The 22,716-nt window shown below is 42.0% G+C and overlaps 3 protein-coding genes across 3 annotated transcripts; 1 reads left to right on the forward strand and 2 right to left on the reverse strand.

Annotated features, from left to right (window-relative positions):
* The first annotated feature begins 123 nt into the window (after window positions 1-123).
* atp5fa1 (ATP synthase F1 subunit alpha) lies at window positions 124-4,640 on the forward strand. Its single transcript, XM_058064249.1, has 11 exons — window positions 124-373; window positions 1,018-1,093; window positions 1,174-1,343; window positions 1,446-1,619; window positions 1,687-1,853; window positions 2,205-2,505; window positions 2,579-2,803; window positions 2,908-3,015; window positions 3,073-3,217; window positions 4,150-4,300; window positions 4,433-4,640. Exons 1-11 carry the CDS (start codon window positions 203-205, stop codon window positions 4,509-4,511), a joined length of 1,767 nt encoding a protein of 588 aa, XP_057920232.1. The 5' UTR covers window positions 124-202; the 3' UTR covers window positions 4,512-4,640.
* Window positions 4,641-4,748: 108 nt separating this feature from the next.
* Window positions 4,749-6,809, reverse strand: hwa (huluwa). Its single transcript, XM_058064254.1, has 3 exons — window positions 5,955-6,809; window positions 5,575-5,752; window positions 4,749-5,299 (listed from the first exon to the last, which is right to left on the reverse strand). The coding sequence occupies exons 1-3, from the start codon at window positions 6,510-6,512 to the stop codon at window positions 5,133-5,135; spliced, it is 903 nt and encodes a 300-aa protein (XP_057920237.1). The 5' UTR covers window positions 6,513-6,809; the 3' UTR covers window positions 4,749-5,132.
* Window positions 6,810-8,894: 2,085 nt separating this feature from the next.
* Window positions 8,895-11,938, reverse strand: zgc:122979 (uncharacterized protein LOC641576 homolog). The gene is made up of 4 exons (XM_058064252.1): window positions 11,664-11,938; window positions 10,811-11,072; window positions 10,183-10,730; window positions 8,895-9,573 (listed from the first exon to the last, which is right to left on the reverse strand). The coding sequence occupies exons 1-4, from the start codon at window positions 11,769-11,771 to the stop codon at window positions 9,340-9,342; spliced, it is 1,152 nt and encodes a 383-aa protein (XP_057920235.1). The 5' UTR covers window positions 11,772-11,938; the 3' UTR covers window positions 8,895-9,339.
* Between the last annotated feature and the right edge of the window lie 10,778 nt (window positions 11,939-22,716).

Genomic DNA, 22,716 nt, shown 5'->3' on the forward strand with positions numbered 1-22,716 from the left:
ATTACGTCACTTCCGGTTTATTTGGTGCGATCAGTGCCACCGTTTCTCTGGAGTAAGGACTGCAGCGAGAGTACGGAAAACAGTGGGGGCACAATAATTGAATGGGTATAATCAAAATAAATACGGTACAATCGCAATAAATAATCAACCACAGTGTTTATGGCGATATAGTATTGCAGTAAAACAAAAAATATCTATACGTATGCTTTTTCTTGTGCTTCCGGGTAACCGAGCCTTTCTGCCATTTGGCTGCTGTATCCGCCATCCTTCTCGCTCAGCTCCGGGAGCAGAACGGTCACCCCAGGACTCCAACATGCTGACAGTACGCGTCGCAGCGGCTCTCTCCCGCACTCTGACTCGACGGACTGGCTATGTAAGCAAACAGCACCTGAATTATTTTGTCTTTTAATTCATTCCGCACTGAAAATAGAGATGTAGCGGGAAAAAAATCATGGCGGAGGTGTACATGCTAGCATGGTGTACGTGCTAGCATCCGGAGGACACTGGGCGGGCCTGTCACTACTAAGCTACAAGCTAATTCTCAATATGACAAGCAGTTAGTCTAAAGCGATTTTTTAAAATCATTTTGCAGATGTAATATATTAAGGCTCTTTATATAAAACAATGTCAATCGTTGTACATTAGACTGTGTCAATGATCAGTGTAATCTTGGACTGAAGGTCACGTTTAAATGAGTGTTGTCATTTCAATAACAAAGTCACATCAAGTATACAGTCTCACAAAACAGTTTCAATGGTATTATAAAAAAATGATTCGATTGTCAATATTATTTATTGATGTTTGTCAAGCCCTGCGTAGTAGCTTGCTGTGAAAATATGCTAGCGTAATTAATCGTATATATTGTTTGCATGCTTAATTTAGTCAGGCAAGCTTCTTACATAACAAACCCTTTTCAGTGCAGGGCTGCAAATCCTTTTTCAATATAACCTAATTTAATGCAATATCTTATTAAGTATCTGCGTTTGTTTACATAAATCATTATTTTTCTTTTGTAAGGTGTCCAAGAATGTCGCTGCAGCATGTGTGGGAGTCAAGAACCTCCACACCACCCGCACATGGACGCAGAAAACAGGTCAGCATTTGGTGAAATTGTGTTGTAATGAATTTTAAGACCTACTATCGAATGAATGCTTGTTATTTGTTAATTTTAAGGCACTGCTGAGGTTTCGTCCATCCTGGAGGAGAAGATCATGGGAGCGGACACCAGCGCTGATTTGGAGGAGACTGGCCGAGTGCTGTCCATCGGTGATGGTATTGCTCGAGTGTATGGACTCAGGAACGTGCAGGCTGAGGAGATGGTGGAGTTCTCCTCCGGACTCAAGGTTGATACCGCAGTTTGCATATTACAGTACTTTTTTGGCAAAAATGGTATCATACCACACCACATTTTTGTGAATACAATAATGTGACTTGCCTGTTTCTAGGGAATGTCTCTGAATTTGGAGCCGGACAATGTTGGTGTTGTGGTGTTCGGTAATGACAAGCTGATCAAAGAAGGAGACATTGTCAAGAGGACAGGTGCCATTGTGGATGTGCCTGTTGGCGAAGAACTGCTTGGCCGCGTTGTGGACGCTCTGGGAAATGCCATCGATGGAAAGGTGACTCGGCAAGATGAGCTTTGTATTTATCTGTTCATTCATCTCATCACCTTTAATTCCGCCACAGGGTCCCCTTGGTTCCAAGACCCGCAGGCGTGTGGGACTGAAAGCCCCTGGTATCATCCCTCGTATCTCTGTGAGGGAGCCCATGCAGACTGGCATCAAGGCTGTCGACAGTTTGGTGCCCATTGGTCGTGGGCAGCGTGAGCTCATCATTGGCGACAGGCAGACAGGGTAGGAGGGCTCACCCCTTTGGCTCACCAAAATGAACTATTATGTTAACTTCTTGCATTAATTTTCGGTGAGTGTACTCTGTGTATTCAAGTGGAATAGAATGATGTATGGACATTTCTGAGGCTCAGAGCTAAACTTCTTCCTCTTCATAATTTCAAATGTAACTTCAGCATACAAAATGTGTTGTCCAGAAATATACGAGCTTCCTTTTTTTTCCTCAGTTGCTCTAAACTTCTTTCGCCCTCTACTGGTAGAACACAAAACCCAAATGTTAAAGAAATACCATAAATATGCTTGCACATGAGGAACACTCCCACACCCTGTAACTTGTGACTTTTCTAACTATCTCAGTAAAACCGCCATCGCCATTGACACCATCATCAATCAGAAGCGCTTCAACGAAGGAACCGACGAGAAAAAGAAGCTGTACTGCATCTACGTGGCCATCGGCCAGAAGCGATCCACCGTGGCTCAGCTGGTCAAGAGATTGACAGACGCCGACGCCATGAAGTACACCATCGTGGTGTCGGCCACTGCCTCCGACGCCGCCCCTCTGCAGTACCTGGCCCCCTACTCCGGCTGCTCCATGGGCGAGTACTTCAGAGACAACGGCAAGCACGCCCTCATCATCTACGACGATCTCTCCAAGCAGGTGAGTGTTTTATTTTGCTGTTGGGGTCACCCTGAAAACTTGTGTGACCCGCATTTGTGTGGTTCTCCATTAGGCCGTCGCCTACCGTCAGATGTCTCTGCTGCTGCGCCGTCCCCCTGGCCGTGAGGCTTACCCAGGAGATGTTTTCTACTTGCATTCCCGCCTGCTGGAGAGGGCTGCAAAGATGAACGACAACTTTGGAGGTGGCTCCCTTACCGCCCTCCCCGTCATTGAGACGCAGGCTGGTGACGTGTCGGCCTACATTCCAACCAACGTCATTTCCATCACAGATGGACAGGTAACTAATTGGGCCCTTCAAGACAGTGACTAGTAGGGTTCACGTTTGCTTGAAGAATGAAGACCCAGATGCGTTGTACAGTAAATCATGGGATTCTCCCTCAGATCTTCTTGGAGACTGAGCTTTTCTACAAGGGCATTCGTCCCGCCATCAACGTCGGTCTGTCTGTGTCACGGGTCGGATCTGCCGCCCAGACCAGGGCCATGAAGCAGGTTGGTTCCACTTTTATGCGTGAATGCTTCAGCCGCTGCTAACATTTCCCTTATCAGGTGGCCGGTACCATGAAGCTGGAGCTGGCCCAGTACCGAGAGGTGGCCGCTTTCGCTCAGTTCGGTTCCGACCTGGACGCAGCCACCCAGCAGCTGCTGAACCGTGGCGTCCGTCTCACTGAGCTTCTCAAGCAGGGCCAATACTGTAAGGTTTGACTTTTTACCATCAAGCTGAACTTTTTTTTTCCCTCTAACCCAGTGATTTTCAACCACTGTGCCGCGGCACACTAGTGTACCTTGAGAAACCGTCAGGTGTGCCGTGAGGAATTACCCAATATCACTTTTTATAATTAACATTTATTAATCATCATTTGCAAATATTATGTCAGTAGTATACATGGACCCAAATATTCCAATTACATTTGGTTTATTTGCTCAAACGGAAAGAATTGAACGGGGATGGAATATTCCTTTAACCAATCCGATTGAGGTATTTTGTGTCCGCTCAAACGGAAAGTTGTCAGACTGCGTTCTTCTTCGTGGTGTTTTTCTTCTTCTGTTGTTTTTTGGCGGTTGGCAAGCAGCTTTCGTGTGCATTAGCGCCATCTGTTGAACAGAATCTAAACCCTTCTATTCTTTATTCACAAGTGCAGTTTTATTAAAAAAGAAAATATATATCTATATTTAAAACATGTTTAATTATAGAATATTAGCAAGATTTAATTTGATCTTTTTCCTGTTTAAATTGATCCCGGGTACGTTCTTTCAGCGCATGCTCAGATATGACGTAACACGCAGATCCAGACGTTCTTCAGTTTTAAAAATGGAGGCCAGCAATCGGCACTGGACTAAGCAAAGTTTGTTTTTGATTCAAACTAAATTTCAAGACTGGACAGACGAAAAACTGGCAATACGGAGTTATTCCAACAAGTGAAAGAAAAACTCGGGGAAGCCAGTATCACGTGATGTTGATGTTTACGTTTTACTGGGCATGCCCTATTGACTATTCTGTTTGATTTTCACGGCGCATTTTTGGTTTGTGGTGTGCCACAAGATTTTTCTAATGTAAAAAACGTGCCGTGGCTCAAAAAAGGTTGAAAAACACTGCTCTAACCAACATTCGCTGCTGTCCTTCAGCTCCCATGGCCATCGAAGAGCAGGTCACAGTCATCTACGCCGGCGTGAGGGGACACCTGGACAAGATGGAACCCAGCAAGATCACCAAGTTCGAGAAGGCTTTCCTGCAGCACATCTTGAGTCAGCACCAAGACCTGCTGGCCGCCATCAAGTAAGTTTGACAGCATTACACATTCATGGGACACATCATTAGGTACACCTGCGCAATCCAAAACCTGCCGTTTTAAGATGATCAATTTTGATTGGAGGATCCTGATTGTCAAACTCTTCTTGCTCCTCACAGGGCTGACGGCAAAATCTCAGAGGCTTCAGACGCTAAGCTCAAGCAAATCGTGTTGAACTTCCTGTCCAGCTTTGAGTAACGTTTCAGTTTGTTTTGGTTGACATCCGTGATTGCATCATGCTTCGTCAGTTCTACTTTCTATGAACTTCCAAGTGGCACTTGATCCGTAATGTACAGAGAATAAAGTATTCCAGCTCATTCACCCTCACCGGACGTATGGTTGGCTGCATTTCACCCTAATCAAATATTGCAATCATAAATGCAGCTGTTGGAGGAAAGACCTACTGACAATAGCAATATCGCATATTGGTAATGAAAGCCAATATCAAGCATCTCCGATAGTAATTCAGCAATTTAATCAGCCAAACGCACAGAATTGGACAAGAAACATGTATAATATCATTAGAAGTTAAAAGCAATGACCTTAACCGTATTCAAAAGTGAATTCATGATCTGAAAGATTCAAATGTCATATTAGTGTACATAACAATTGGCTATTGTGAAATGTGAAAAACAAACATCAACATCGTGACAAACTTAGTGTTAAATTCCGTGTTGGGTGCATTCAAAATATATCAAATGTGTACGTGAGAAGTGAAACCAACATCTCATAAGGTGCTTTTTAAATAGAATAAAATAAAAAATAAATAAACGGTAAAACACACACTACTAACATATTGACTTTTGGGAGGGGGGGTGTTTATACCCAGTACTGTTTGGAGTGCAGGGCAGTTCTGTGGTGTTTATGTTTTGGCACGTTGTTTTGTTTGACGTAACAAGGGTCGTAATAGTCCCACTCCAACGCCGAAGCAGGCACGCCATTAGACAAACCATCACTGTCTGCTGACAGAATCCGCAGGGACACACCTGGAAAGGAAATACTGATTTTTACCACAATGGCATAGCAAAACACAACACATGTCCATGCAGATTAGGAGCAATGTTCCAAAGTCAAGTAAAAGCTTCTTTATATAAGAAAACAAATGGAGAATATAAGACTACATAAACTATATTTGTTCACTAGAAAGACATGCATACTGTACCAAACATCAGAGCTTTTCTTCCTGTCACTCATGGGGTCCATCACATGTTTTTTCTTTTAATCGTGTTTCATGTGCATTATAAAGTAGACTCCAACAAACCTGCACTGGCACCAAAGTCGCTGTCCAGGCCGGAACCCTGCACGGCGGATGTGTTGAGGCAGGATCTCTCCGAGGGGGGGTTGATGTACTCGCACTCCATGTCCACTTGGTCAAAAACATGCACGATGCCTGGACTCAACTCGGTCAGCATCCCGGCTTGGACCACATGATCCGCTTCCTGTCAATGGAGGGACACAAACATTGAAATGCGCCACTATAACAAGACTTTTAAGATTGGTTTCTAATATTGGGATTACCTCATTTAACTGCAAAGATGAGAGAAATTATTGTAAACAAGTCTCAGAATGATGCAGCGCGGTTCCACAATCATATTACGTATTAAATGATGGATATGAACATAAACACAAAGAAACACTCACTGTGGGGGAGTTGGGTGGAACCAGATGAAGCCTGACCTCGGTCTCCGAGTCACTGGACTGCATGGGCAACACCGGCGCGCTGTGACGCCACCCGGCCTTGTTGAGGCTCCGTGACCCGGAAGCCAGGTCCAGCCTCCCAGCCCTGGACGCCCTGATGCTACTCGGCGCCCTCAGGGACCCTGACCCTGTCGCCCCATCCGGCCTCAGTAGCCGTATCCTGTGCTCCGCTCCTGCTGCTCTCTCCCTCGACGAAGCCCTGGAGGAGGTAACCGGGTGAGGCAGCACTGGCTCGGACAGTGACATGTACTCCCTCCGCGTAGGGAAGACCTCCACGTCGGGTGACCTCCTGCTGACTCTGTGCAACAGGAACTCCTCCGTGTCTTCCCGCTTTAGTCTCTTCGTCTTGGAGAGGAGGAGCAGCTTGTAGCCCAAGAAGAAGCAGTTGAGGAGGAGCAGGACGACAACGGCGGGGATGAGCAGGAGAACCACCAGGGTAAGATTTGTCACCGGGTAACCTTCGGTCAAGTTGCTTGGGGTGCTCTGACGTGGGTCCGACATTTCATTCCGTAGAACATAAAAAGATCTCAATTAGAAATGAAAACATCTGATCTCCAAAGATCCAGCGTGTGTGTCTCTGCACACGTGGTTTGACGTGTCAATCAATGTGGGCCATTTTGGTTTGGTGGTTTGGTGGTGGTCTGCCTGCGGCTTTTCTTTGGTACAAAAGTCAAAGTCGTTCTTGTTGGCAAATAACACATTTGTTCTTGAGTTTTAACACGACCCGAGACGTCCGTGCAAAGCAGGTGGAGGAACATCACAGAGCAACAGCTGAGCGCAATTACGTTGGATGTGAGGTTGTGGCGACCAGCTGCCGCTAGAGGGCAATAATGGACCAAATACAATTCCTGCACAGCACTCTTCTCCTGCAATTTGTGAATGTTATCATTAAGAATTAATTACTGAAAAATGTAGTTAAAAAAATAAACATTGAAATTACAGAAAATGACGTCAAACACTCTAAAGAGCAGTTTTGCTGCACATGGCAAAGCAGCAGATGCGGAAAGAGATGAAGGATCATGCAGTTCACCAGAGCTATTTCCCATGAATTGAATGTTTATTTCTCCACCATAATCCATCCCAGACCAACATCTTCCCCTCCGGACTTATATCGTCGTGGTAATTGACTTGAGAGGGCAAATGCTTACATTCGATAGCGTCTGGCACATTGGCAAGGTGTTCTCTTCAGGTGAGAATCCTGGTTGTTACTGTAAAGGGGTGGACGGTAGACGGCATGTATGGTGTTGTGTGGGTGAACGGGTTGCTGATGTCAACGTTGTGGATGGAGTGGTCCATGCTGGTGGTGGGTTTATGGTGTGTTTTTGGATGGTATTTTGGAAAAGCCCATTATCTAGCTTATCATGTTGCAGCACGATAATGCATGGCCCCATATTGCAAGCATCGGAAGCTGAAAACATCCATTTCTTCCATGCTCACTGCATATGACCACACGCAAATGTATAAAAAAATGATGCCAGCAGATTCTTGATGGCTACAAAAAGTGTCTGGCTTAGGAGAAACTTGCTAAAAGACATTTCGTTCCTGAAAGTCTGAACTCCTGCAGATGTACGTTGTGTAATCATTGCGCCCTGGAAACAAAAAGCTCAAGCAAGTCTGATTTGGATCAGCATCAAACAGTAGATTGACACCTCCTGCATTTGCATAAATGTCAGAATTAATATTTATGCTGCTGGAAAAATTGTGGTTAGCATATCTTCCTCACATTCTGGAGCTTGTGAGTTTGAATCCTGCCTCAGACCCTATATGTTTGGAGCTTGGGTGTTTGTTGTGCTTGTGTGGGTTCACTCCTTGCATCGTCCAAAAACGCGGATGTTGGTAATGGTAATGGTTTTATTTCATTTGAACATGCATCAGATTACAATTGAATGCATCACATAATCAGTTCCCAGTTCCACATGTCCAAAAGGAGTAGGAAGAAGCAAAGCTTATTCAATCCTACCCCTCCATCTGGTACTTTTACAATCAGTAACTGTTACATTTGTTCACTTCCTGCTTTCTTAATATAGTTTTTTAGTTTAAATTAATTAATCATTTTTATTTATTTATTTATTTATTTTTTATTTTTTATTTTTGTCACATACCGAAGTACTCGGTGATATGAGCATCCAATGCCATAATGTGTACCATAGTGCGTGTCAATATAGAGATATATATAGCACATCATGACTGGTTCAAGACTCTTCATCCTTGTATTTAGCAAACATCAACTGCTTGTATTGTTTCTTGAATTGGCTCATCGTTGTGCATTGTTTGATTTCCTTACTCAATCCATTCCATAGTTTGATTCCACATACTGAAATGCTATGGCTAGCATAACGTAGTCCTAGCATAGAAGTGTTTCAAATGTACTTCTTCCCTGAGATCATATTTCTCCTCTCTTGTAGAGAAGTATTAGATGACATTTTTAGCTAATTGGTTATTTTCAGCCTTATGCATTATTTTAGCTGTTTGAAGATGAACTATATCAGCAAGTTGAAGTATTTGTGATTTTAGAAATAAGGAGTTAGTATGTTCTCTGTAGGCGGTATTATGAATTATCCTTACTGACCTTTTTTGCTTTTATAGTTATTAGCCCATATTTCCACACAATAAGATAAGATATGGTAGAACCAGAGAGCAATAAAGAGTGTGGGGTGATTTCTGATTGAGATGTTAGGTTAAAGGGGTGCATACTGAAAAATTGCTGAAATTTTTCTTTCATATTTTAACTCTATTCTACTCTGGTAATTACGACATTGTTCCAATATTTTGACTTAATTCTCATAAACCTATTTGTTGTTTTGTTGAACTGGGATAGGCTCCAGCTCTGTAGATCAGCAGAACATGAATGGATGAATGCGGTAAAGACACGAGACCAGAAAATTCAAGTCAGAGCTCTTTTATTCCATGCTGCCAATAAAGTATCAGGTATTAAAACACCAATGCAGATTATTTACAATATTATCAATTCAATAGAACAATTGACACATGAATCTCTCTTAGAGACAATGGTTTTGCTCTTTTGTACAAAGGAGATCTTTGCACACAAGTACATGTAGCGATTGTAATAAATCAATGCAAAAGGCAGTCCTTTGAGCACCATATAATAATATATAGTCAAGTTTCTACCACCCTTGTTAAGTCTATACAGACTTGAATAAGATACTGCAGTGAGAACAGTAAAACCTTTTCATTCCTCGAGCAAGGCAACGGAGACGTCCCTTAGATACCGAAGACCGCGTCCGTCAGGCATCGTGGTTGTGCTATTATTGTCCAAACACCAGCAGAGGTCGGTTGTGGTCTTAGCACCGCGTTGGCTCGGCTCAGGCTAGCACTGACCCAGGCTGTGCTTGATGATCTCTCGCGACTGTGGCGGGATCCTGTCGGGGAAGAGCACCTGGAACTCCACCACCAGGTCGCCCCGTTTGGATGGACTCTTGGCTACGGGGAGGCCTTCCCCTCTGAGGCGCCGCACGGCCCCCGGCTTGATGACGTCGCTGCACGGCAGAGGCATCATGCGGTTGTCCAGCGTGGGGACGTTGACGGTGCAGCCGCACAAGGCCTGGAAAGGGAACAGGAGAGGAAAAGTTGGATTGAGGACGGGTTTCATAATCCTTCCGAGGACACTTGGAAGCGCATTTATGAAAGTGTCGCGTTACATAAGCCGTAAATGTGTCAATCTTGTGAAAAAGGCGGTTACGCAACAGCCCGCTGCTCCAGATGTGATAATGGCTGCTCCATTTGTAGGGATGCATGTGGGTGTCAGCGACTGAAGACAGGAAGGAGCTTATTTTTTCAAAACCGCGACCTGCTAATCTGTGCGTGGGCCCCATCCCCCCCCCTCCCTCTATGCTGCCTCCTCCTACGCTGGCCTTCCATTGAGAAGTCTGCATGCAGCATCACATTGGAAGGAGGCTATAAATAGCTCGCTCGGCGGGGGCTGATGAGGTAACGCTAGCAGGCTACTCTCTTTAGCGCTCATATTTCCTCCCCGTATCTTCACGGGAAATTGATTTTCTTTGGGTTTGAAGGCACCTTACATAAACCAGAGGAGGTGATGGTGTCGGCTGTATAGTACTTCTACTTATAGAGCGCTTTTGTAACGCATTTGAGGCCAAACTGAGCCGTGCCGTGCTACTTTTTGGCGCTAATGGCGGACATCTAAACTCACCTCTTTGAGCGTGATGCTGGCCGTGTACACGATGTTGGAGCCGTCTCTTTTGTATTGCGAGTGCTCCGTGTCCCTGAGCACGAAGGTGACGTCCGCCGGGGTGTTGTTGGGCGTTTCGTCGCCCTCCCTGGGGAAGGTGATCTTGGTCCCCGCCTTCCATCCTTTCTTCACCACCACGTTCAGGACCTTGTCCTCGGATCGCACGCTCCGCCCATCGGCGTTGAGGCGGCTGCGGGTGATCTTCATATGCTTGGTGCAGCCGTGCATGACCTCCTCCAGGGTCACGGGTAGGTCGTGCACCACCGCCTTGCCCTGCAGGCGCCTCTGGCCTCGCCGCAGGCCGCCGTCCTGGTTGGCGCCCACGTGGCTGAAGGGGAAGCGCCTGAAGGGGTTGAACAGGTCGTCTTCGTTGTCAAAATCGTGGCCAAAGTAGATATCGAAGTGGTCGGAGCCGTGGAAGAAGGAAGAGAAGGTGGCGTGCGGGTCGGTGGGGAAGTGGTTACGGAAGGCGTTGCCTTGTCCCGCCACTGACATGCCGCTCTTTAGACCTGAAAGCAGAGCGAGCGGTTAGCTTAGCTGTGGAAGTTCATGAAATACCCGAATGCACCATCTGTACCCCGATCCTTACCTTCCTCTCCAAACTGGTCATAGATGCTTCTCTTCTTGGGGTCGGTAAGAACCTCGTAGGCCTCTGCGATCTCCTTGAACCGATCCTCTGCATCGGCCTCACTGTTCTTGTCCGGGTGGAACTTGAGGGCCATCTTCCTGTAGGCCTTCTTGATCTCATCCTCGTTGGACTCCTGCGACACGCCCAAGACTTTGTAGAAGTCTTTGCCTGCGTTGGGCTTGATGGACAGGCACGGTGTGTCTGGCTCGGACTTGGTGCCTTCCTGCAGGTGGGGGAGGGGGAGGAGCTTGGTATGAGATCATTGGCTTGACATATTTCTGCTTCTGCTATATGGGTGTGGATTGCGTCATAATCACACTGACGCCTGATCTTCGCCCGTCTGCTGCTTCCTCTGCACAAACTGTCTGCTATGAATTTTAAAGGCTGATGCATAGCCGAGCTGGGCGGGGGTTTAGACTTCCCCTGACAACTGAGATTCTCTGCAGCCATCGGATGAATGATCATTTTGGATTTGAATCCAAATTTGAAATATAATATGTCTTAACAAAAGTGAGCATTCTTTTCTTCCTAAAGGCGGCTTTTTGACACAAATTGCAAGTAACGACATAAAATGAACCACCATAATGACTATACAGGAAAATATATTCATAAAGGCAATTTTAATAGATTTATGAATATTTATTTTAATCTATTCATATGTTTGTATTTTCATTTGTAAATGCATGAATTATTTAATGCACATAGTCATAAAACCAAGTGGATTTCACTTCATCATTAAAGGTCATTGTAAGTACAATCTACCATAAGTCCCCCTATAAAGACGCAGCTAAATAAATGATCCAAAAGTGCTTACCGCTGAAGAAGACGATCCCGAGCTGTCTCCCCGGTGCATAACCCGAACTTTGCACCTGACGTTGACATTTTTGTGCTTGACTCCAAACTGCGTCCAGATGAGAACCATGATGCTGAGTGTTTGTGGGCTTTGAGCTACGTGTCGCTGTCCACTCGGGTTTGGTGCTGAAGTAAGATCCTGTTTTTGTATGCCTGCCGCTGCTGCTGATGATGCTGATGCTGATGATGCTGATGCTGATGATGCTGGCTCTCCTCCTCGGCTCGTCTGACTAAATAGTGCCGCCGCAGCTCCCTTTTTACTACACGCTCAGCCGCCCACGCAGCCTTTCCCAAGCTCCGCCCACTTCCTATCACGCGCAACAAGCAGGGATGCCGCTGGGAGAGACGCGATTGGCCGGCTCAGGCGGACCACCGCGCGGATGTTGCAGCCCTCCCTCGCCTTCTGGAGCCTCGTTTCCGGAGCTCCTGCATCAGCACCGGCATCAGCGAGTCACGACTCAGAACACGGAGTCCAATCTTGGTCCAGACACAACGAACATGCGCGGTCAGACACTCCAGACATCAGGCGTGTCCTTAAAACACCCGAGACAGAGGGAGGGAAGGAGGGAAGGAGGGATGGATAAAAATAGGCATAGAGAAAGTACAAATTAGTACATGTACAAACAACGTTGTATTGATATTTGCTGTTGATGGATGGATGAATGCTTATGGTCATAGATGGATGGATGGATGGATGGATGGATGGATGGATGGATGGATAGATAGATAGATAGATAGATAGATAGATAGATAGATAGATAGATAGATAGATAGATAGATAGGTAGATAGAGTAAAAGAAAATGAATGTCTTCCGGATGTGTTAGCTGGAGTACAGCCATTGTTATAAACTCTTATTATTAAGATGACTCTTATTATTATTATTATGTTTTTATTGATCTTTATGTGGGATTGATAATAATAAATAATAATAGTTATTAGTGATATCTTTTGGTCAGTGTTGTACCATCAAATCTAAAGTTAAACTGTGCAGTGTTTGTATTTGAGTTCAATATTTTCATGCTTGGAAATATGGAAGGAATATGCAACATTGGCTAGAATATGCCTTTTTTCTGCTAATAATTTATTATTTATTAATTAGTTTTTATAGTTATATTAAATATTCATTCATTCATTTTCTACCGCTTTTCCTCATGAGGGTCACGGGGGTGCTGGAGCCTATCCCAGCTGTCTTCGGGCGAGAGGCGGGGTACACCCTGGACTGGTGGCCAGCCAATCACAGGGCACATATAGACAAACAACCATTCACACTCACATGCATACCTATGGACAATTTGGAGTGGCCAATTAACCTAGCATGTTTTTGGAATGTGGGAGGAAACCGGAGTACCCGGAGAAAACCCACGCATGCACGGGGAGAACATGCAAACTCCACACAGAGATGGCCGAGGGTGGGAATTGAACCCTGGTCTCCTAGCTGTGAGGTCTGCGCACTAACCACCAGGCCGCCGTGCCGCCCCATATTAAATATTATTATATTTTATTATAGTATTGTCTGTTTTATTTTTTTATTAATTTTCATGTAATTTGTTTTTAAATTTAATTATTTAATATAGCTATTATTGATTAATTAAGTAATTTTTAAAAAATCGCAACATATAATAGTAACTACTTTTAATATATATTTAATTACAATTCTAGTATGTATTAGTATATTTATATTATTTTTTATTTTTATTTTTGTATAATTATATTGCAGAAATTTCTGCCCAATTTTGTGTCAGCCGAAGCGCCCTTAGCATTTGTTGATATTGTTTATTAAGCCAGCCAGTGTACATAGTAGATATTCAGTCATGAATAACATAATAAAATGAAGACTGTTCATCATAATTCATCATTATCTTACACCACAAATTGCACCGACGTAGTCCATTCCCTGACTGGTTCTAGGTCACATACTGTCTTATAAAACGTGCTCGTGAGTGACACATTTGGCCTTAACACATTGGATGCAAGCCACTGGATGAAACCACCAGCTGTACGCTCATACAGTAGCAGTAAAAATCACCCATATTGAATATGGAATATTTCACCAAATACACTAAAGTCACTCCTGTGTTAAAAATGGAGCACACCGTGTTCTTCTACAACGCCAAAAAAGCGACAATGCTCTATTTGGATCTTATCTCGATGCTGGCGAGCCAAAAGAGGACATAGATGGCAACGCTTCCTCCGCCTCCCGTCCAATCAGGACTGGAGTTTCCAGGGGATTCTCCACTACGTCTCTCACAGGAAGTGGAAGACAAATTTGGTCGGGAATGAGGCGAGCCAGGGAGCGTCACGCTTCGAGCACATTTTGTTCAGATAGCATTTTTTTTTTCACACACGGCTCAGCAGCCCACGGGAACAACGTGACTGTGTTTGGGCTTCTTTTCTCGTACAACACATCCACAGCAAGGGTGACAATTGGCAAGTAGCAAGATCCAAGTTTGACTATTTCATTGGACATTTTTCTTTTTTCTCTTACACACTTTTATTTTTCAAATCTCACTGAAATATCACCATCACATGATGATAACATCAATGTTTTTTTCTCCATGTTAGTTCACGATGGCTGATGAAATGACTGTTTGCTTGGCGATGGCGGTTGTTGGGTTTTTCTGTCATGTGTGTTGATAAGGAATAATGTATGTTTTTGTTGGGATGAGGTTGGAATTTGGGGGCTTGGGGGGGTGGAACTAGATAAGTTTTGACTTCTTCCCACTCCCTTTCAAACATGTGTACGTATAAATACATATGTATTTTTTTATGTATTTTCTTATTTCTTATTATTATACAAGGATGAAGAGTCTTGTACCAGTCATGATGTGCTATATATATCACTATATTGACATGCACTATGGTACCCATTATGGCATTGGATGCTCATATGACAAAAAAAAACAAAATAATAAAATTAAATAAATGAAAATAAAAACAATTTAATAAATTAAATTATATTAGGAAAGCAGGAAGTGAACAAATGTAACAGTTAGTAATTGTAAAAGTAATAATAATAAATAAATAATAAATAATAATTAAAAAAAAAATGTAAAATTACCAGTAACATTTCCAAGTGATCCCAAACCTTTGAGCGGTAGTGTATATATATATATATATATATATATATATATATATATATATATATATATATATATATATATATATATATATATATATAAAAAGACAGGTTTTTCGTCAAAACCGCCCTCAAACTCAAACTGAAATGCTTTTCAGGTTCTTTTGAGTGTGTGTGAGATTTACCCTGTTTTTTTTTTGTTTGTTTTTTTTTATACCAGAAAAGTGCATTAGAAGCCAGTTGAAAAAAAAACGACATACTCACCCCTTACGTTTTTCGTCAAAAATCACCGCCCTCAAACGCTGGCATTTTATGCCATTTTTGGATGCTTCTGGGGCTTTGTGTGTGTGTGTGTGAGAGAGGTTTCTGTTTATTTGACCAGAAAAGTGCATTAGAAGCCAGTTGGAAAAAAAAACAAAAAAAGGACATGATTGCTTACCTTTGCTGTCAAAAAACGACACCGAGTGTCTTGTCACTGTCAGCCTCTCACAAAGTAAATGCTAATTAAAGCAGACGTTGTTCTATAGTTAACCAGCAATTAGTCAGGGACACAACACACTTAATTAGTACTAATGTTGTTCTTGTCTAAAAGCCTGCTTCTGTCTTTGACCATTGGGCATCTATAGTGCTGTCTCGTTAACACAGACCCGGAGTCAGCTGGGATAGACTCCAGCATTCCACCAAGAGCGGTATCGAAAATGGATGGCATGGAAAACCTGTTTCCAATCTTTTTTAAAACTTTATTAGAGCCTTTTGAACATGAATACCCCTACAGTCACCTTTACGTTTGTATTACCCAATTTTGTACATATACTCAGAGAAAATAACACATATACATAAATAAGATAACATAGACTCACATGTTAGCAGTTTCATTTGATTTTTTCTTGACAGCATACTTCCTGCGGTGGCTATAGTATCATCAATATATTGTAAGGGCACCCCACACTCAATACAGTAGACAAAATAAGAGTACATTTAATACGTAAATAAGACTCCAACTCGTGTGTGTCACAGTAAATGTGTTCCCTCGGGAAACTTCTGTGGACAGGAAGTTACGTCAGAGTTGTGTTTTAGCTTGTCGTGAGTTATTACCATGACAGAGTAACTGTAGTTGGGGTGTTCTACTGAATGATACTGTACAACAGGGGTCTCAAACGCAATTTTCCTGGGGGCCACCGGAGCTAGGTTCTGGGTGAAGCCGGGCCGCATCAGGTTTTCCAAAAAAAAAAAAAAAACGCATTTATTAAAAACTGAAAAAAAAATCAATAAAAAAACTCTTCAATGCTTTTGCTTCTGCTATACCCTACACTTTTTCAGTACTTTGGTTTCGGTTTTCCACACCAAAATATCTGATAAAACATTCCACTGTTCTCAAATATCTTCTTTTTTTTTTTCTATACACAAAATAAGATAAAAAAATAAACAAATTAAGAATAAAGACAATCAATCAATCAATCAGTAATAAATAAGTAAAATAATAAAACAGCAAATAAGAAAAACGTAAGAAACCACATACAGTTGGTAGAGAAATGATTTTTTTCAGATTGAAATGTACAATATTAACAGTTATTTAACCTTTAACATGAACATGAATGAAACTTAATAATTGTACCCAATTAGCAAGTTAGCATGGTACTCAGTTCCATCTGGGAGCAGCGTGGTAACTTTAACAACATGTTTGATGAGATGCCTTATCTTGACGTGTATTTTTCCTTTTATTCCAAATCATTTCCTGCATTTATTTGTACCCAGCGTCATAAGCCTTTAGCTTCATTGCTAATCCAAAGCAAAACAGGGCGGGGCAACAGGGTAGGGTAACAGTATGGGCGGGGCAAAATCATGTTAATTGTGTCCGGTGTGCACACAGCTTTAAGCTGTCATTTCAACATTAAACTTTGGTATCAAGGTGGGGGCCTCATTTGGCTCGTGGGCCGCGAGTTTGAAACCCCTGCTGTACAAGTAGTTTGTTACTAAAATCGTATAAAAATAGAGACAACAATGAAATCATATGAAAAGTGGGGCATTCAAAGATATTCAAATGTTGGTCTGTTTTGCCATTTGGGAAAAATTGTTTTGGTTTTTGTTGGATTTTTTGGAACAAATTCATCACAAAAGTTAAGTACTTCTATTTTGACATATTTCTTTGTGTTTATTTTATTTCTGGCCGCTCTCACTGTCCTATGCTAAAATGTAAATGCCATTACACAATACAGCAACTGTACAGGAGCTATTTTTGCAACACGAGTGATAATTGGCGAGATGATCGAAGCGCAGCCTTTGTCTCCCTCCTCGAATGGAAAGCTTTCAGGTGGGAGGGTTGTTATATTTAATCAACACGGCTCCCGTTCATTCTGGCTGATTGTGCTCTGTTGGCGCCGTCTGAAGTGGAAAAAGGTGATTCACAAAGTGGACCTCGCAGTGCTCTCGAAATCTAAAACAGCCCATCACCAACGCTTCTGCCCTTCACGGGTTGCTGGGGCCAGTCAACATTTATTGTGTAAGAGCTGGAGAGAAAAAGTAAAGTACAACAGCCGAACTTCCATTAACACAAGTGTGTGTGTGTGGGGGGGGCGTTATAAATTATGTTTGTTATTCCAACCACAGTATAGGCATTGTATGAAGTAACTAACCCACAACCACACACTCATAATAACGGATTCCCCTGGTTGCAATCTGTCTATAGTGTCCCAACTCCAAACGAACCGGCATCCATTCCTCACCAACGTGCGGATGTGTAATAACGTGTAATAATACACAGGCAAATGGACTGTTTGGCCGTACGTCCACGGCCAGTGGACGAAAAGCAACCTTTCCAAAAGCTGGGGCATAGGAGGTTTCTACAAAATGGTGGACAAAATGACAGAAGTTAATGAGGAACAAACCCACCGAACTCCAACCCCAACTCCTTAGTTTCTCATTCAATGGAAATAAATCTAGATGAGAATGCTAAAAACATGGAGCTTTGTAGGGCTTTGTAGGACCTCAGAAGGTTTGCCACCAGCTGCTTATAATGATCTGCCTTGTAGTTTCCAAGAAACTGATGCAAACATTTCTGCTACCGTTCATGAAATGTCTCTACATAAGCATGCATGTTGTATATGTTATAATGTTGATATGTTAAAATGAATGTATTGGAATGTGGACGCGTTGCATAAATGTCCTATTTCGGCCCAATATTGTATCTTGGAAATTATACACAATCTGCACTTCTGCAATACATTTTCTTTGTTAGTGACCTAAATTACTTTTCTTACGGAAGCATTTTGCTTTTGGAAGTGATCCTGAATTTGTTCAGAGCACGAAGAGTACATATTAAGGCGATAATTCATCAGAGAGACAGCTAGAACACAAGACGTTCCCTACCCGCCTCCCTGCCTCGTCTGGCACTTTTCTCCCACACACGTCTGAGATTGTGACAATTGGGAGACGAGACCCATGAGCCTCGCTGCATTATTAGACATGAGTCAACGTGGCTCGCAATCAATGCCGTCCATCAAAAGTCCACAAAGCTTCTTAGCGAAAAAGGAGAAGGAGAATTAGACGGCATAGGAGAGGCTACGTTACAATAAACGGTTCCAAGTGATACAGTTAAACAAGAACACTAACCAAAACAACAACCTCAGTTCAAATCAATGATTCATTCTAGTCAAAGCTCAGTTTTCCAATGCACCACTTATTGTATTGTATTTGACCTGTTTACCTTACTGTATTGTTACACGGAATCAAGTGCACAAACAAAGCACCCTATACCCGGGGTGTCCAAACTGCGGCCCGTGGCTGTCATAATAATACTGCTTTTTCTTTGAATATGTATAACTTCTCATCATATCTATATGGGTTGGTGTTAAATATCAAAGCGGCTACCTGCAACCTCACTAGGAGAAGATTGAACATCCCTATTTATGTTTAGACAGGCTCGAGAGCTATTATTGAACAGGGGCGCCCTCTGCTGTCTATTTGCGTGCACTGCATATGAACATACAGTGTAAGACGGGGGTCTCAAACTCAATTTACTTGGGGGCCACTGGAGCTAGGGTCTGGGTGAGACTGGGCCACATCAGGTTTTCAAAAAAAAAACGCATTTATTAAAAACAGAAAATATACAAACTTTTTCAGTGCTTTGGTTCCGATTTTCTACAAGAAAAGCTCTGATAAAACATTCCACTGTTCTCAAATATCTTACTTTTTATTTTTCTGCACAAAATAAGATGAAAAATAAACAAATCAAGAATAAAGAAAATCAATCAATCAGTAATAAATAAATATAATAATAATAATATATAATATAATATAATATAATAATAATAAAGCAAATAAGAAAAACTTAAGAAAGCACATATAGTTGGTGGGTAGACAAATGATTTTTTTCAGATTAAAATGAACAAAGCATTATTAGAGCCCTGTAGACATGACAAAACACGACTATAGTCACATTTATACTCTTTTTATTTACAACATATTGCGCAACTGCAGGGTCTTGAGACACATGCTAACTCGCAAACTAGAGAGCTAGCAACCTAAACGGTAGCCTTCAAGTTATTTCCTTTAAACTTAAATAGCCAAAAACCTACCACTTCCACACGGATAGGGAGGATAACTATTAACAGTTATTTAACCTTTAACATGAACATGAATCAAACGTAATAATTTTTTCTGGGTACATGATACCATACAGCATCCATATCAAACTTGCGCGGGCCGCACTAACATTAAACTTTCATATCAAGGCGGGGGCCTCAAACTAGTGTCCTGCGGGCCACATTTGGGTGTTTTGGGTGTTTGAGTCCCCTGGTGTAAGAGGTAGCATTACTGCAAGTAAAAAAAAAATCTAATTGTACTAGATCACCACCAAACACCATGAAACTCTTGGATCCAAGGAATGGGACCGAGGGGGCAGGCACACATGAAGAAGAAGAGCGAGGTGGACAGGTGGAAAGCCCAGGTGGAAAGCCCAGGTGGAAAGCCCAGGTGGAAGGCCCAGGTGCAGGCCGGTGGTAATGCAAAGTGAAAGGGAGGCGACACGGGGATACTTCAGTAAGAGAGTTGACGCTTATGGAATTGGACTTCTTGCAGCGCAGCGGCTGTCAAGTATGAACATAAAAACGCTGCAAAGGAGAAACACAGTCCATCCCTTCTGATGGCTGAACAAATGGAATAAAAATAGCTGCCGGGTGAATTTGCACAGCCCTCTTCAGACTTACCACACAGGTTTAGTTGGCCGCGTGAGCAGCTGGACTGCAACGACCCAACAGCAGAGGATTCAGAGTTTTGGGAGAAAATCCGCACAAAAATTGCATGGTGTCACAAGAGACTTCTGAAAAGCATGACGAAGAGGAATTGAAGTTAATTGTCAGGGACTTAACAAACACAATAACTCACCAAAAAGACAACTCTTCAATTTCAAATCATTTTTGGAAAAAAAATGTTTTAGACAAATACTTTTTTAATTAAAAATACTTGAAAAAATTAATTACAATTTTAATGTTTTATTTATTTATTATTTATTTATTTTTAAATCATTTTTGGAAAAAATGTTTTTTTAAATTAAAAATATTTGTAAAATTTGTAATTACAATTTTAATGTTTTTATTTATTCATTTATTTTTAAAATGAAAAATACTGTCTTATTTGAGAAGCAATAGTTATTAGGGTCTGAGCACTTCCAAAACAAATATTGTCCAATTGCTGCCAAATGAACCACCAAATAAAAAATGAACCACATATACTGAACAGACGCACAGGCGAAATTCTGCAAGGTTTTCACCTCAGGATGTGGACAGAGCATAGCAGCGATGTTTTGATGACACCCCATTGAACACAAACCTCTAAGAGGGAAATTCAGCTTAACCCTGAGATGCACGAGTGACTGGACCCTACACTCTTCCATAAGTGGCTCAAAAATGACCCATACTAGAATGAATGCGTTTTTATGCCAATTTTGCCATTTTGGTTAGGAATAATCACTTGTATGATATTTAGTATTATATTTAGGACCACACAAGAATGATTTCATGTTAGAAACATCTTCATTTTTCATGTTTTTCCATCTTTGAAAAAGAAAATGACCCCATACAACAATAGAAAATGTGAGGATCCATTGTGTGTTGACATGGGGATGCGTGCATCACACACCCAGAGGATCTTTAGGCCATACTTGGCTTGGACAAAAGTCTGGGTCATCAGACATTTCTGACTCAGAGTCCAACCCCGTTACTGCCTCTCCATCATCCAGCATCTGTAGGACCATTTCAGCTGTGTATCAAGCAGCCAAGGCACACTCTTAAAAATGCTGGGTTATTTTTTTGACCGAATCGCTGGGTTGAGCCTGTTGGGTCATTTAATTGGGTTATTTTTATTGAGTTGGGTATTCTGAGAACCCAATTCGCTGGGTTATCTCTGTTGGGTGCTGAGTTATTTGCTGCTGGGTTGTGATTTCCATTATATTGTGCTGGGTTATTTTGGACAACCCAAAGCGTTGGGTAGAATTTTGGACACGAGCAACAAAGCCCCGCCCACAAACTTACTTCGTTCGGACCCCACATTTCATCTGAGGAGACGAATTTCAGCACGGAGCAAGGTTTGTTACATGCCCACTATTGTTTTACCGTAGAATTGACTTTATATTATTATATAAAGCTTCATAAACTTGTTAAAATGTAAGTTCGTGAAGCACTGTTGAGTACTAGCTTCAGGAATGGATCGGTAACCTTAGCAAACTTCCATTCCCTCCAAAAGTGGCAAGCGAACACATTACCCAATACCCAAATTTTGATTTGATTTTGATTGTGATCCATCTTGTGATTCCAATATATATTGCTGTTATAGTCAAAAAGTTTGCTCACCACTGCTCTAGACAATGATGACAAACTCTCTATGGTACACATTATGATCCCAATTGGTAAAAAAATGTTTGGGGTGTGTTTTTGTGTTTTAAAATAGACCAAGTAAACATAATCGAGACATTTTCTTAATATTATGTTAGGGTTGATTGCAATACGACAACACTGCACAGTAGTGGGACATATTGAAAACAAGACAGTTTTATCTAAAATTGTAATATTATATTATATTATTTAAAACTCATGTTCTCAACAATCTGGTAATGACACCCATAATTGTCCTACAGATGCCAGGGGAGAAGTCGCCCTGACGCTTCTGCCCATCCTGCTCCCTCCGCCTGTGTTTAAAAAGGGCAGGAAATTGGTCCGGGCGAGTATTCAGGAGGTGAAGAGAGCCTTCCTCGATGTTAAGCCCGTAAGTAATTTACCTTTCAATAGAAATTAAAATGTAAATGAATTGTGAAATGACTCCAGTTGTTCTTTTACACAGTTTTAAAGAAGGACTCTTTTTATGAGGAGCTACTTGAAAAGATTGTATTTCGTGGAATGTGTGACAACGTAACATTTGGCTGTGTTTCTCATTTCATGAAGCACTATTCTTACAAGTTACTTGGTGTAAGTTGTTACTCCATAGTGATGTGTGACGTATAAACCACAGACCAAACATGGTCTGTGGTTGGCCAAACCCCCTGAATAAATTGTTGAACACTCCATTGAATTTACAGGTGTCATACTTCTCCCTGTAGAATGTATATTGAAATAGCTTCAGTAGAGAGCTGATGACAATTGCTCTGCACTGCTAGAAATACTTACAAAATACTTACCTTTTTTTCTTTTCTCATCATAGGTCGGAGCTAACATGGTGGAATACTTGCAGCAGGCAGAATCGCCTACCCATTTGTGCTGCTGCTCACAGAGCCTCTTGTTCTATGTATATATCACTCTCTCATAGCTGTCCCCCTCACTTGTTCTTAAAATGTTATTTTTTTTTGTACATAATTTCTTCATATGTGAAGGAAATGTTGTGAGTTGTTCTATTTGTATGTTCTGGAAATGTTGAATTTTAATAAATATTTGATTGTTACATTGGTGTCAT

Source organism: Doryrhamphus excisus, chromosome 2, assembly GCF_030265055.1.
Source record: "Doryrhamphus excisus isolate RoL2022-K1 chromosome 2, RoL_Dexc_1.0, whole genome shotgun sequence".
Lineage (NCBI taxonomy): Eukaryota > Metazoa > Chordata > Actinopteri > Syngnathiformes > Syngnathidae > Doryrhamphus > Doryrhamphus excisus.

Coding starts and splice junctions, on each gene's coding strand:
- atp5fa1 (XM_058064249.1), top strand. CDS start 203: ATGCTTTTTCTTGTGCTTCCGGGTAACCGAGCCTTTCTGCCATTTGGC. Junction 1,094..1,173: donor CACATGGACGCAGAAAACAG/GTCAGCATTTGG, acceptor GTTAATTTTAAG/GCACTGCTGAGGTTTCGTCC. Junction 1,344..1,445: donor AGTTCTCCTCCGGACTCAAG/GTTGATACCGCA, acceptor GCCTGTTTCTAG/GGAATGTCTCTGAATTTGGA.
- zgc:122979 (XM_058064252.1), bottom strand. CDS start 11,771: ATGGTTCTCATCTGGACGCAGTTTGGAGTCAAGCACAAAAATGTCAAC. Junction 11,073..11,663: donor CGGGATCGTCTTCTTCAGCG/GTAAGCACTTTT, acceptor CCCCACCTGCAG/GAAGGCACCAAGTCCGAGCC. Junction 10,731..10,810: donor TGACCAGTTTGGAGAGGAAG/GTAAGGATCGGG, acceptor CTCTGCTTTCAG/GTCTAAAGAGCGGCATGTCA.
- hwa (XM_058064254.1), bottom strand. CDS start 6,512: ATGTCGGACCCACGTCAGAGCACCCCAAGCAACTTGACCGAAGGTTAC. Junction 5,753..5,954: donor TTCCACCCAACTCCCCCACA/GTGAGTGTTTCT, acceptor CTCCATTGACAG/GAAGCGGATCATGTGGTCCA. Junction 5,300..5,574: donor CGACTTTGGTGCCAGTGCAG/GTTTGTTGGAGT, acceptor TTTCCTTTCCAG/GTGTGTCCCTGCGGATTCTG.